At 46.4% G+C, this 15,369-nt stretch overlaps 1 protein-coding gene across 4 annotated transcripts in view; it reads right to left on the bottom strand.

Moving 5' to 3' along the window:
* MORC2 (MORC family CW-type zinc finger 2) overlaps positions 1-15,369 on the bottom strand; it is a 38,120-nt gene that overhangs the window by 13,793 nt on the left and 8,958 nt on the right. For all 4 annotated transcript variants that reach the window (XM_065904320.1, XM_065904319.1, XM_065904318.1 and 1 more), the window contains 4 exons: positions 14,571-14,605; positions 6,149-6,217; positions 5,554-5,644; positions 2,319-2,427 (listed from right to left, as the gene is read on the bottom strand). In XM_065904320.1, the coding sequence (XP_065760392.1) occupies positions 2,319-2,427; positions 5,554-5,644; positions 6,149-6,217; positions 14,571-14,605 (304 nt within the window). The remainder of the gene's footprint in view (positions 1-2,318; positions 2,428-5,553; positions 5,645-6,148; positions 6,218-14,570; positions 14,606-15,369) is intronic.

Genomic DNA, 15,369 nt, shown 5'->3' with positions numbered 1-15,369 from the left:
TTTTATTGAAGTCTAGCTGATTTACAGTGTTAATTGCTGCCGCATAGCAAAGTGATTCAGTTACATATCAGTTACATATACCCAGATTTTAATATGCCCTTTTATATGTATGATATTTAATCTTGCATCTAGGTAATCTTCTAAAAAATCCTACTCTTTTCAATTATACCTCAATAAAGCCAGGGGGAAAAAGTCCTACTCATTCTTCAAAAACCCTACAGCAAATGCCACTTTTCCAGAGGCATCAATTGCACCTCCCGCAGCTGCCGGGGAGCCCTGTGGCCTGGGGTTCCCTCTCCAGAGCAAACAAGTTCAGGCACCCCAGCAGGGTCAAAACTGATGCCCACCCTGTGGAGAAGGGGACTCTGTGTCTTAACAAGCTCTGCGGTGATGAACTGCTAAGAGTTCTGAGGCACTTCACTGGTTTCTAAGAACGAACCCTGGGGCTAGTTTGGACACATTCCTACCCAGCTGAAAATGATCTTATTTTAAAATCTTGGCTGAGTTCACACTAGAATACAATCCAAAACAGTGACCTTCTAGCACCAAGTAAGGAAAAAATTTCAACCTAACTTTTTCGCCAAGGGAATTGAGCTCCATTTGTATTCTGTGAATCTGTGCCTCTCTCCACACCTCCCACCCTTCTCAGCAACCCCAGGTGACAACCGCATCACTTTAACCTGTGGGCACTTCACCACATTTGGCATCACCTGCCATCGGAACACAGCTCCTCTCCTTTCGGCATCACCATTCTCTTGGTTTTCCCCTGCACACCAGGACCTCAGCCACCTACAACCCCTCCTCCTTCCCCTTTTCCCTCTCCAACTGACTGACCACCAAACCTGAGGCTCCAAGAGATGATGACCACTCCTATTTATCTCACCTCCTGCTGGAGTCCTGCCAAGCTACAGGCATCCACAGCCTCTCAACACCAGTACCCTGATCTTTCCAATCCAGCCACCAAATAGCCAAACTGATCTTTCCAAAGAGAATCTAACACTGTCACATCCCTGCTTAGATTCCCTTTGGTGGCTGCTTTTAATAAAGTCTCACTCACTTCCAAGGCCTGGGGGTCAAGTCCAACTTGCCCTTCCTTTTCTCCAGAGGCTTCTACCATCTGTCAAGTCCACTTCCACAGGCCCCACCCACTCTCAGGACCTGGACCCCTTCTGCTGACATGTAGCCCCTCCTCCTGCCACCCTCAGTCATTCAGGAAAAGACCCAAAGAGCCCAGCAGGGGCTGCATCCTCCAGCCCCTCCTTCCCAAGAGGGCTCTCCTGCCGTGGCACTTGATTCACTGAAAAGGCAAACACATCCTTTGGCTCACCAAGTAAACGCACACGAGCTCATCTACTGCGATTTAGCCTCACACCTAAACAAGGCCAGTGCCCGTCTAAGCACAGCCAGCCAACACAGATGAGATCCACTCAACTCTGACCAAATCCACCTGCTTACACGACAGACATGTTCTCTGCAGACTCTCTCGGCCCCCTTTCTCAAGCTCTCACCTCCATTTCTCACAGCAAAGGAGGTTAAGAGTCCAGCCTGAGGCTGGACACACCAAGGCCTTCCATGATCCTCCTGTGAGCGGGTCCGAACCTCACCAGACCAGCTCTGCAGATATCTGAGCCACCAGGCCCAGAATCAGCTGGGTAACTTACGTTTCATTACCAAAAGGTTTCAAAATCGGAATATTCTAAAGTCATTAGGCCTCCCTTCTAGGGTACCAATAATCAGCTGGGGCTGAGTGTCAGCTGCCACTCACCGAAGAACCTACACTGATCTCCCATGTCTTCACCTGCTTCACCTCCCGCCCAGGCCCTGCGGATAATCAGACCTGCAGCCTCTGATGCCAACGGTGAATAGAAAAGGCACTCAGGGCACAGGCCACAAAAATCACCACCACTCGGGAAAGACAGCACTCTTCCTATTGTTATCACCCCTGGCGGTCTCCACCCGTAGTGGGGGAAGCCCCAAACACTCCCCCTGACGAAACAGCTCTCCAGAGGGATGCCCCCTGCCCTGCCCCACACCCCAGGACCAAACTCAAGCTGCAGATCTAGGAGAGATACAAATGCACATCTTGGCTCCTGCCACGTGCAGCCTCATTCTTAGAACAACTGTTCTCTGAAGCTGTGAGATGATACCTGCCTTAACCCCTCAACCAATTCATCCAACCAACTGGCTAATCCCCTCACTGGGAGTGTGGCTACAATCCTGAAACCCCAACAAGCCCAGCATACAGTGACCTGTGAGAACAGCCTGGACAGAACTGGGAGACGTGGGATGGTGACTGGGAATGTGAGCAGGGGACCCACCTCATCAATGCCCTCCTCCTCATGAAAGGTGCGTGACAGGAAGAGGCAGGTCATGGTGTCTTCCTTCTTGGTGAAGAGAATGAAATCCTTCCCGATGCGCATCGAGCCCCTGAAAGGGAAGCAAATAAGGATCACTCTCCCAGGGAATCAAAAGCTCAACTGAAAAGAGCAAATCCCTGCTCTGGACGTGACGAAACTGCCTTTGGAAGGTTCCCCTAAAGGCCTCCCTGGGATCCAGGGCTCCACGCTGAGCGCCACGGCCCTGGCACCCCTTCCTCCAGTGAGACTCCTCCCCCTGCTCTTCATGGGCCCAGCTCTCCTCACCTCCTCCACAAGGCCCCACCAGGCTGGGCTCTCTCCTCTCTCACCGCTGAGCACCATCCCCAGCCTATCGCTGTCCGTGCTCTGGGCGCCTCCCAGCCACACAGGCTTCACTCCAGTACACCTTCAACACTTCGACTTCCACGCGGAGCATATCCAGCTCTCACCCTGTCCTTCCTTCGCTGACAGACTCCCCCCATCCGCTCGTCTAAGGACAGCGCTGTCAGGGGAAGGGAAGAGCCCACAATGCCTGTCCCCACAAGTCCTCCAAAAACCAGGGTGACCGCAAGGCTCAGCCGAGTACAGGGCGAAGCATCACTGCTGAAGAGCTTCAAGGGGGCCTACCACTGACTCATGGCCTATAACCACAGTCGCCCTGGGTCTTCAACTGTCTTGTTATGTCTACTCATTAAGCCACAGGTCCCTGCTGTAGGACATGAGTGGTTTCTGAGAAATATGCTTCGAGGCTGACTTCCAGAAGGCAGAAGTCTGAACGGAATCAACTGCTCTTTCCTCAACTTGGCCGAGTTAATCCTTCTGAGGAGCAGGCAAGGACACACCTTTCCCAACAATATGGAACAGAACAAAAGCGTTAAACACAAGCGGAGAGGTGCCCACCAAACAATAGCCATGCAGTTTCTGTCCCCTGAGCAGCCTCTGTTACCTCATTAGTCCTCTCAGACCCCAGGGTGGTGATGGTGCTGGGAAGCCTTCTTACTCTCTGCTGTGTGCAAACACAAGCCGGGCCGGCATGCCAGGCACACAAGTGAACGCCATGACCCATGTCCCCAGACATTCGGGAAAACTCCAGGACACTATCCAGAGACACCCTGGGGGCTGCCAAGTTCTGTTTCTCGTTCTCCGTTTTCCTAGGTGCTGGCAATGCTCCCTCCCGAGACAATCTCATGGTCCTCCTTCTCCAGCCTCCCTGAAACCTACCGGGGGCAAAATGAGGCAAGTTAGCTTGCCTTCTGTCAAAGCCTGCTCATGCCCTAAATTGGCAAAACCTCCCTTTTGTGCCTCTTCCCTCTGTCTTTGATCCTGACCTTGGAGGGGAAATAAATAGCAACCACTCAAAAATGCCATTTCTCTGCCGACCTCTCTGCTTCTTAGCCCTCTTCTCACCACAAATCACTTCCTCCTGAAACTCTCTATTTCTAAATTCATCTCAAAATGAATTCAGTCTGAACACTAGATGGCCCCATCTCAATGGCTCCTCCCCAAAAGACGTTCTACTAAAATACACTGATGACAACACTCCCAACTTCTGTATGTTTTCCTTCCTGGTCTTCTAAGCACTCTCAGACTTACATTTCATCTACTCCTGAAACTTGCTCAGTAAGGAAGAATGTCAGGGATTAGAAACCCATATTCTACAGGAGGAAACAGACATTCAGAGAGGCGAAAGGACTTGTCTGAAGCCATAGAGCTGATGAAACCACATAGGAGGAGGCTGTCTACCATCCAGAAGGGAAGTCAGGGTTTCTTACATCTGAGACATCAGTGTGGAAACTTAGATCACCACACCAGAATCACCTAGGGAATACGTGGGGGCTGGGGGGGAGATTCCCAGACCCTACCCCCGGTTCACCAAATCAGGCCCCAAATTTAGCATGGAAAGATCAAAGGAGGAGAGAGAAAATCAAAGTGAGAAACCAGGCCAGGGCACTCGTGGCCCTAAACGACAGCGTGCAATTCTTAACCCACTCACGTGTGTGATACCCAAATTACAAAGGAGGAAGCCGAGCCTCAGAGAGGTAAGTGACTAACGTCAGATCCAAACCCTGGTTTGTCTGACTCAAACGAGGCAGACAGCAGCCCCGGCCCTGCCATCAGAAAGACGTGGTGCACACCTCAGCCCTACACATGGGCATTTGCATACCTTTGGGCAAGTCACTTCACCCCTATACACCTTGCTTCTTTCATCTGAGGCTGAGAATCACGGTACCTACACCTCACAGGCCCAGGGTGAGGATTAAACTGAATCATCCAAGCGAAGGTTTCAGCACCGTGTCCTGCACGTGCTTGAGTGCCTGACACTAGGGGACGAGTGGGAAGTCCAGACACTAGGTCTGTTCCGTCACGGGAGGCATCGTCTCTCTTCCACGCAAGCCCAAGCCTGCTGCACGGATGCACAACCGATGCTGCTGCCCGGCCAAACACACCCTCAAAGAACACAGCACGTTTCCACAGCAAGACCAGAAACATGACTCAGAACTCCATCTGTACAAACTCTAACCCCAATAAATCTTACTCCATCCAAAGGTATGTACAGCTGGAAGTGAGCATTTCAGAAATAGAAACCTTTCTCTTGGGGCTTCGCTCAAAACCAGAACACCACATTCCACATGCCAAACAAGTGGGAACCAAGGGGCTGAGAAAGAAGTCCCAAGGGATGTGAAGACATTAGGTAAGTCCCTGCTACAGGGCCTGGCAGGACATGTGGGCAGCAATCATGTCCTCCGTGTGGGGGAGGCTTTGGGTCTCTCTCTCACCCTGGATCCCCAGCGCCTGGCACAAAGCGTGGCAGGTGCTCTGGGAACAATGCTGCACCGGGGGGCAGCCCCTCACCACCTCAGATGCATCCCAAGCACACAAAACGACCACTAGCGTCCTCAATCGCAGGCACAAACAAGAATTTTCAACCAGAGGAGAGGCACCATTCCAGAACACAGTGCTAAGAGAAACCTACAGATTCTCCTACCTCAACGGTTCTAGACATTCACACTCTTTCATCTGTGGCGTAAACCAGACCCAAAGTTGATTTAATTCACATTTCTGGCCATCAGTTGCTAAGTCCCTAACCACCACCCCTTCCTGACTGTCCTCCTGTTCCAGGATTAAGGTGATGGAATGACAAGGAGAGCATCACTTGATTTTGTTGAGTCCTGTGATGGGCTTCTGGTATACTTACGACTTTAACCCGTTCCCGTACTGCCCAATCTGGGTGGACTCAGGCGTTCGCTTGGCTGACTTCCCAAACTGGATCACGCTGGCAGCATCACCTGGAGTGGCAGGCGAGAGAGAAAGGAGAAAGTGTGCTCTTCTTTCCCGGGCTCTCAAAAATCAAAGGTCTGAGCCTCATTTAATCCAAGCGGGGCTGTCTGTCTATTGAAAACCTCTGCCAGGAAATTCACAACTGGGAGGCACATGGAGGAAACCTGACTGGCCTGTCAGTACCACCATCCCGAAGTCCTAGTTCTGTTACCAGGACGTGGTAACCAGGCTGGGGCAGGCCAGCACAGTTCCAGCTCCAGGATGTTATGCAAGCCAGTGTCAACAGACAGGTAGCCTGACAGACTTAAGGCTGCCATTCAGATCCTATCTCCCACATTAGGACAAGACCTGGCAAATCCGTGAGCAGAATTAGCCTGAGATGTTGCAAGAGACTGCCCTCGCACTTCTAGTCACAAGAGTGAGGCAACAGAAAATCAAGTTAACACAATAAGCATTTTATTAAAATGCTTAGTTACATCCTCCCCTAAAGAAGCAATCAGCCCATCACTTACTTGGATCCATTCCCGCTCCATCATCCAAAAAACAAAGCATAAATCCTCCTCGAAGGTCCTCTCGCCTTTCTGTAAAAGAAGGAGCTGCCATTACTGGACAGTTACCCACCAGAGGGCAGTGACTTGGGTATGACTGGAAGGTGGATCACTGTGAAGCTGGGTCCAAAAAGGTCTTCTCTTCTAGCAATCCCAGCAGGCGAGAGAGAAACAGGAAAGTCTGCTCTTCCTTCCCAAGCTGTCAAAAATCAAAGGTCTGAGCCTCATTCAATCCAAGATCCCCACCCCAGGAGTGAGACCAAATGGGGTGCACTGAGAGCTGCCTGGTTCCCTTCCCACTGCAGCTCCTCGCAGGTCCTGGAAGGAGGTCACTGGACCGTAAGACACAGCGCAGCTGAGGCCAGGTGTCCTGGCTGACAGGAAGGAAACCCCACAGACTAAGGCCACCATTCCAAGGGAAAGAAGAACCCCCTGCAGCAGCCATCGCTATAGCAGCAAGTGGTCACTCAGAGCAGTCTGGGTCCAAGCACACCATGAAGGCCATAGGACAGTCTCCCCAACAGGGAAAGGCTTGCTAAATCAGAGATTCCAAGGTGCCTTTCGACTCCAATGATGAGGTTGAGATGGGCAGAGGAGGAATAGAACAGGTCTTGGAATCAGGAGACCATGTGTACTAAAAGGAGGAAGGTCAGTTTATGGTGCTACAGGGATAAGTCCGCAGAGGCTTTGGAGTCTAGTTCCTAACTGAGGACATTTCTGTCTCCATCAAGCTACAGTTTGCCAACTTTATACACCTACCTAAGCAAGGGAATCTTAGTCTAAAACGCTCTCTGTCCTCCCCTCCGGCTAAAGATTCAAGTAAGTTATAATTGCCTCTTAAATGGGTTAATGTAATTTAAAATGCTATTTCAAAAGTACAATAAGCCACAGAGATTTTCAAGTATCACTTGCTGTTCAGGAAGATGAACTTTCAGTTCAGTTCAGTTCAGTCACTCAAGTCGTGTCTGACTCTTTGTGACCCCATGGACTGCAGCACACCAGGCTTCCCTGTCCATCATCAACTCCTGGAGCTTGCTCAAATTCATGTCCATCAAGTCAGTGATGCCATCCAACTATCTCATCCTCTGTCATCCCATTCTCCTCCCGCTTTCAATCTTTCCCAGCATCAGGGTCTTTTCAAATGAGCCAGTTCTTCACATCAGGTGGCCAAAGTACTGGAGTTTCAGTTTCAGCGTCCAGTCCTTCCAATGAATATTCAGGACTGACTTCCTTTAGGATTGACTGGTTTGATCTCCTTGCAGTCCAGGGAACTCTCAAGAGTCTTCTCCAACACCACAGTTCAAAAGTATCAATTCTTAGGCACTCAGCTGTCTTTCTAATCTAGCTCTCACATCCATACATGACTGCTGGAGAAACCATAGCTCTGACTAGACTAGCTTTGACTTTGTTGGCAAAGTAATGTCTGTTTTTTAATATGCTGTCTAGGTTGGTCATAGCTTTTCTTCCAAGGAGCAAGCATCTTTTAATTTCATGGCTGAACTTTGCTGAAATATTAACAAATGCTTCTTGATAGTTCAAGCATAAGGACCTTCCTGGACGCCCGACTGGTAGATAAGAAAATTTCTGCTTGCAACAGAGCCTTTTATCAATCTGGAGAATCCAAATGAGATCTAGTAAGCAGAAGCAAGCGCAGAAAAGGGACAAAATTCTTCAAAGTTTCCTTCTGGAGGAAGCAAAGTGTCAGATGGAGGCTCAACTTGGGTCAGGGACAGAGCATGGCACAGGAAGTGCTCTAAATGCAGCCAAGAGCCATTTGCTGGATGGTTTAGCCTAAGATGCACATGAAGACTCTGATGTGGGATCTAGAAAGTGGTTCAAGCCAAGTGCATCTGAAAAATCTCCAAGGATTACTGGTATTTCTTGAACACTACCTAGGAAGTTGCTTCCAGGCCCTTGCGTTTGGTAGGACTCACAGGCTGTTTTAACACACAGTCATCACTTAACACTGGGTCTGAGATCCCTTTCCTGCTCAAGGACTTCATTTTAAATCTTTTTCATATGGTGTAACAGACACACCTAGGAGGGTCCTCCTAGCCGTATAAATGACCCACAGCCTGTAAGCGCCTAGCAGTGTTCAGGGCCATGGTCATGTGCAGCACTGCCTCGGGGCCAAGACAGACTAGCTGACATAGCAGTAACTCCTTCAAATTTGTAAAAAAAAAAAAAAAGGGCAGTGTGGTATCTTCACAATCACTCATTTATCTGATGTGCCTGGCTCTGTAATGATGATGACAGCCAAGAACAATGCCACTATGACCACTGCCTTCAGGGAGCTTCCAGTCCAGTGGACACATAGTTGAGGAGGAGGGTTTGAGCAGAAGACTGAGAAGTGTCAGCTTGAGCAAAAGCAGTGTGCATTAAGAACCACCAGAAGAGCTTGTTACAAGAGATTCTGGGCCCCACCCTGGAGGGTCTGAGGTCTCCATCTACATTTCTAAACTGCTTCCAGGTGATGCCAATACTGTCCAGTACTGGACCACTCTTTGCAAAGCACAGAGCTAGAGTTAGCAAGAACTAGAGGCTCCCCTGCCTACAACAAAACCCCCAGACATTCCAGCAGTTAGGAGACGCATTCCTCACACCTTCTACTCACTTTAATCAATCAACTGAATGACATCCGAGGAAAAGATTTTATGAAACTGGTGGAGTTCTGGACAGAGGAGGGGGTCTGGGCAGCTGGGGACTGTCTGCGCCCCCTCTCCGCATACAACCTGGAGAAGGACAGGGCCAAACTGCCTTCTCTGCAGCTGTGCCTCAGGCCCTGGCGGCAGCTTAGGACGGTCAGAACCAGTGTGGTAGGCTGCCCGGCTAAGCTTCCCCTATATGACCAAGTCTGGCTTCTCCCCATTACTGCAACATTCCTCCATCCAACTCCGGCTGGGGAGAACAGGAAAAAGAAAGAAGCTGGAGGAGACGTGAAATGGAGCTTTAAGTCAACCATCAGAGGTGACAAGATAACGCTGTCCTCAGCAGAGGCTGTAACAGAATGACCGTCAAGTTCTTCATTGTACTCTGCAATCTGTCTGAACAGCATTCATTTCAGCTGCATTTGCTCTAAGTTTCTATTTACTAACCACTGACCTGGTATCACAAAAGGAATTTTTCTTTGAGGCAGAGCAGTCCCTATGGAAGGAAGTCCAGAAAGTCAATAAAAACACAGTCTGATAGGCATGTTCTAGTCTGGCCCCATCTAATAGGAATGCGTTGGGTACCGGAGTCTGGTTTGTTTCTCACCCTTCTCTAAGCTATAATGTGAATTTGCAGCAAATTCAAACTACATCTGATGTTTGGGAATACTTCTAAGTTCAGGATCAAGCTATTTTCACAAAGGAAGACAGGAAAATACTTTCCCTGATAAATTAACAACAAAAACTTTATAGTACATTATTAATTCTATTATCCTCCATACAGTTTCTGTCCTTTATGGACTAAAGAGCCTCTTGATGAATGTGAAAGAGCAGAGTGAAAAAGCTGGCTTAAAACTCATCATTAAAAAAAGAAAAGAAGATCATGGCATGCTGTCCTATCACTTCATGGCAAATAGATGGAGAAACAATGGAAACAGTGACAGACTTTATTTTCTTGGGCTCCAAAATCACTGCAGATGGTGACTGCAGCCATGAAATTAAAAGATGCTTGCTCTTTCTAAGAAAAACTATGACAAACCTAGAAAGCACATTAAAAAGCAGAGACATTACTTTACCAAGATAGGTCCATAGAGTGAAAGCTATGGTTTTCCCAGTAGTCAACATATGGATTTGAGAGTTGGACCATAAAGAAGGCTGAGCGCCAAAACAACTGATGCTTTTGAACTGTGGTGATGGAGAAGACTCTTGAGAGTTCCCTGGACTGCAAAGAGATCAAACCAGTCCATCCTACAGGAAATCAGTCCTGAATATTCACTGGAAGGACTGGATGCTGAAACTGAAGTTCTAATACTTTGGTCATTTGATGCGAAGAACTGACTCCTTAGGAAAGACCCTGATGCTAGGAAAGATTGAAGGCAAGAGGAGAAGGGGATGACAGAGGATGAGATGATGGGATGGCATCAGCAACTCGATGCACATGAGTTTGAACAAGCTCCGGGAGTTGGTGATGGACAGGGAGGCTTGGCGTGCTGCAGTCCATGGGGTCACAAAGAGTCGGACACAACTAAGAAACTGAACAAATTCTATTGTCCTACTTGTAAAATGAGGTAGGTTTGATTTCTCCCATTGAATGTGGTAATATAACACCGAGGTAGAAAGGTGTGAAGTTGGGGCACCTTAGTCAACATGCCCAATCTCAAGGTACCTCGGGTAAATTAAGTCTTTCCACAAAATGCCGGAGTGCTTGGTGCTCCCGTCATACCATTTAATCCTTAACTACCCTGACAGTTCCCTCAAGATCAAGTTATTGTTCCCAAGTCATCTGTGGAGTGCTAACTGTCTCCGATTAACAACTAAATTCTCTAATAGCAATTTAGCAAAGGCCCCTCCTCATCCTCTCTGGACTCCTCCCAGAGTCCTCCCAAAGCACAACAGTTAACACTGAGCACAAAATAAAAGTACACTGGGCCATTTTCATTTAAATTGAAATCCAACTGCTCTGTTGCATTCCAAGTGAAAGCACTAAACTTCTTTGCTGAAATTCACCCACCAAAGGTGGTAAACGACTTAAAGACTGAACTGAAAGGTGAGAGGCAGTAAACAGGAGCAGAGATGATCTCTTTTAAAAAGCTTCTTCCATGAATTCCCTGGCTGTCCAGTGGCTAGGATTCCTCGCTCTCACACTGGGACCTTAGGTTCAATCCCTGATCAGGGAACTAAAATCCCATAAGCTGCACAGCCAAAAAAAAAAAAAGCTTCTTCCAAAATAGGATGATTTTTTCCCTTCCACATCACTTGGAGTGGTGGCCTATTCTCTGCTTTGCCATCTGTGCGATGATTTAAACAGCTTCAACTTCTTCCAAAGGTGGTGGTTCCTGCTCCTCACTGAAGCACTCTGGGGTTGAAGACCTACTGTGGTGCAGGAATGATATCTCCATCTGGCCTAATGGTTATTAAAACCACCGTCTAACTTTCCTATGCTATGACCCATTCTCCTGTTATTCTCTTCTAAAAATAAACGAGTCTTATTTTCACCACTTTGGCAGAGCCTTTTGAACAGTAGGTTTTTAGAACTTAAGCAGGATAGCTGATTTTTAACTGTTCTGAGTATTTTCTTTGCTCCAAAGTGTATCAGGCAGAAGGAAATCGTATCTGGGAATATTCTTTACAATTATATGACACTGGAAGTTCTAAGAATTACTTTCTATTGAGTGCTTATTCCCATTGATCAAAACGGGTCTGTAAAGAGAAAGAGGGATTATTTGATAACCATATATTCCCATAAAAACTCAAGTTTCTCAAAAGTGAGGCAATGCCAGCCAAATTGGATTTAAAAGCAATCTTTCTCTGTTATACTTCCAAATTTTTAGCACTCAAATGACAAAAAAATTTGCTGGTACAAACACTGAACAGGCAGAAAGCAAGCTGTTTATTAAAAGTGGGGTAGGGGCAACGACAATGACTAAGATTTCTGTCACTGCTGTACACACTCTATAACAAAGAAAGGACCTTACGGCCAAAGAGCAGAGCCAATCAGGCAAAAATACTGGACGTTGTCAATATTTTTAAATTCTAAGCAAAGCAGCCCTATTTCCTACCTGACTCCTCGGCCTGAGAACATCTCTGCAAACCTCAGTGCCAATCCGGTTACACAACTGTTTTGTACAACTGACACCAGCAGCTCTTCAAGCTGGGATTTGTCCTCACCAAGACTGCAGGGGCATAAGATGGCCTTCAACAAGATCTTTCTTTGGCTGCAGGAACCACAAACCCCATAAACCTGGCCACCTGCTAACTCCAATCAGGAAAATCAGTAGTACTTGGTCATTTCACTCCACATCAACCCAATTAATCTCCTAGTGGCTTTCTTTAAATAGATCCATAGATCTGGAAAAGCTCTATACAGTCAGCAAAAACAAGACGAGGAGCTGACTATGGTTCAGGTCATGATCTCCTTACTGCCAAAGTCAGACTTAAAATTGAAGAAAGCAGGGAAAACCACTAGACCACTCAGGTATGACCTAAATCAAATCCCTTACAATTGCACAGTGAGAAATAGACTCAAGGGACTAGATCTGATAGACAGAGTGCCTCAGAAACTAGGGATGGAGGTTCGTGACACTGTACACAAGGCAGGGATCAAGACCATTCCCAAGAAACAGAAATGCAAAAAGGCAAAATGGCTGTCTGAGGAGGCCTTACAAATAGCTATGAAAAGAAGAGAAGCAAAAAGGAAAGAACTACCCATTTGAACGCAGAGTTCCAAAGAATAGCGAGGCCAGATAAGAAAGCCTTCCTCAGTGATCCCCACAAAGAAATAGAGAAGAAGAGTAGAATGGGAAAGACGAGAGATCTCTTCAAGAAAATTAGAGATACCAAGGGTTCATTTCATCCAAAAATGGGCACAATAAAGGACAGAAATGGTATGGACCTAACAGAAGCAGAAGATATTAAGAAGCGGTGGCAAGAATACACAGAAAAACTATACAAAAAAGATCTTCACAACCCAGATAATTCCGATGGTGTGATCACTCACCTAGAACCAGACATCCTAGAATGTGAAGTCAAGAGGGCCTTAGAAAGCATCACTACGAACAAAACTAGTGGAGGTGATGTAATTCCAGTTGAGCTATTTCAAATCCTAAAAGATGATGCTGTGAAAGTGCTGTACTCAATATGACAGCAAATTTGGAAAACTCAGCAGTGGCCACAGGACTGGAAAAGGTCAGTTTTCATTCCAATCCCAAAGAAAGGCAATGCCAAAGAATGCTCAAACTACCACACAACTATACTCATCTCACACGCAAGCAAAGTTCAAAATTCTCCACGCCAGGCTTCAACAGTACGTGAACTGTGAACTTCCAGATGTTCAAGCTGCATTTAGAAAAGGCAGAGGAACCAGAGATCAAATTGCCAACATCCGTTGGATCATCGAAAAAGCAAGAGAGTTCCAGAAAAACATCTACTTCTGCTTTATTGACTATGCCAAAGTCTTTGACTATGTGGATCACAACAAACTGGAAAATTCTAAAAGAGATGGGAATACCAGACCACCTGACCTGCCTCCTGAGAAATCTGTATGCAGGTCAAGAAATAACAGTTAGAACTAGACATGGAACAATAGACTGGTTCCAAATAGGAAAAGGAGTATGTCATGGCTGTATATTGTCACCCTGCTTATTCAACTTATATGCAGCGTACATCATGAGAAATGCTGGGCTAGATGAAGAAGCACAAGCTGGAATCAAGATTGCCGGGAGAAATATCAATAACCTCAGATATGCAGATGACACCACCTTTATGGCAGAAAGCGAACAAGAACTAAAGAGCCTCTTGATGAAAGTGAAAGAGGAGAGTGAAAAAGTTGGCTTAAAACTCAACATTCAGAAGACTAAGATCATGGATGGCATCTGGTCCCATCACTTCATGGCAGATAGATGGGGAAACAATGGAAACAGTGAGAGACTTTATTTTCTTGGGATCCAAAATCACTGCAGATGGGTGACTGCAGCCATGAAATTAAAAGACGCTTGCTCCTTAAAAGAAAAGTTACAACCAACCTAGACAGCATATTAAAAAGCAGAGACATTACTTTACCAACAAAGGTCCATCTAGTCAAAGCTATGGTTTTTCCAGTGGTCGTGTATGGATGTGAGAGCTGGACTATAAAGGAAGCTGAGCGCTGAAGAACTGATGCTTTTGAACTGTTGGAGAAGACTCTTGAGAGTCCCTTGGACTGCAAAGAGATCCACCAGTCTATCCTAAAGGAAATCAGTCCTGAATATTCATTGAAAGGACTGATGCCAAAGGTGAAACTCCAATACTTTGGCCACCTGATGTGAAGAACTGACTCTCATTTGAAAAGACCCTGATGCTGGGAAAGACTGAAGGCAGGAGGAGTAGGAGGCAACAGAGGATGAGATGGTTGGATGCCATCACCAACTCAATGGACATGCGTTTGAGTCAACTCCAGGAGTTGGTGATGGACAGGGAGGCCTGGCATGCTACAGTCCATGGGGTCGCAAACTCAGACACAACTGAGCGACTGAACTGAACTGACTGATGATCTCGGCACCTCATGGTAGTTCCCTTAATCTCAATATTCTTGATTTCTATTACACACCTGATCAGGGCTACCCTGTCCTGCCTAATACCTGGAGTAATCAGGCTGTCTACCCAGACTCCAGAAACCAGTTATCTCCCACTCATGTATTTTCAGGCACAATAGTGAATGCTTCTGGGAACGGGGCACAAGAAGGAAGACTGGTATGTCTTACCTGCATAAATATCAATTCTCGTGGCATCAGCATCTCTGCAAAGTTGGGGAAAAAAATCAATATTCAAATGAGAATATGAAGTATAACCATTAAGATGCACAGTATTGAGTGGGATACATACTATTTTGAATCTATTTTCAGGAAATCATAAAAGAAATTCTACATACATTAAAGATATACTTTTACATTTGGTAACACACTTTTCCTTATATGTCTGTGAAACACCTCTGGAGCTCCAAATTATTTAAAACAATCACAAGATACATAGGGTCTGAAAACACTTTTTTTAAATAAAAATTTCACAGTGAAAACAGCTAGAGGATAAATAAGAACATTCCTTTACACATTAAATGACTCCAATCACTCGTTTGAGTGTGATCATAAACAATATTCCAATATCTCATCCATTGTTCCTTTTCACCAAGATTTGAGAAAAAAAAGGAAAACAATACTCTGCCACATAAGCCTAAGAAAATCAGGTCTTACGGTATACACACTACAGTCAGTACACTGACTCATGAGCCCATAATCTTATCCTCCCTAAACCTGAAAGGAAGTTTGGGGGCACCCCATCAGGCTCCAGTCATCAGCTGAAATAAAAGCTCAGTCATCAGTGAAGTCTTCCATAAAGGCTTGAAAGTAATCTAGCCCAATTTTGCCAACTGCAGGCAAAGAAAATGAGGCGCTGTTTCACTGCTTTTAAATACAAAATAATTTACTCGAATCCATACAACTCCACAGGTACTTATTCCCAAAAAACATAAAAACATTTTCAAAAACAGAAGAGATTGGCAAAGTA

Source organism: Muntiacus reevesi, chromosome 13 (genome assembly GCF_963930625.1).
Source record: "Muntiacus reevesi chromosome 13, mMunRee1.1, whole genome shotgun sequence".
Taxonomy (NCBI): domain Eukaryota; kingdom Metazoa; phylum Chordata; class Mammalia; order Artiodactyla; family Cervidae; genus Muntiacus; species Muntiacus reevesi.
This window is presented reverse-complemented; position numbering and strand designations above follow the sequence as displayed.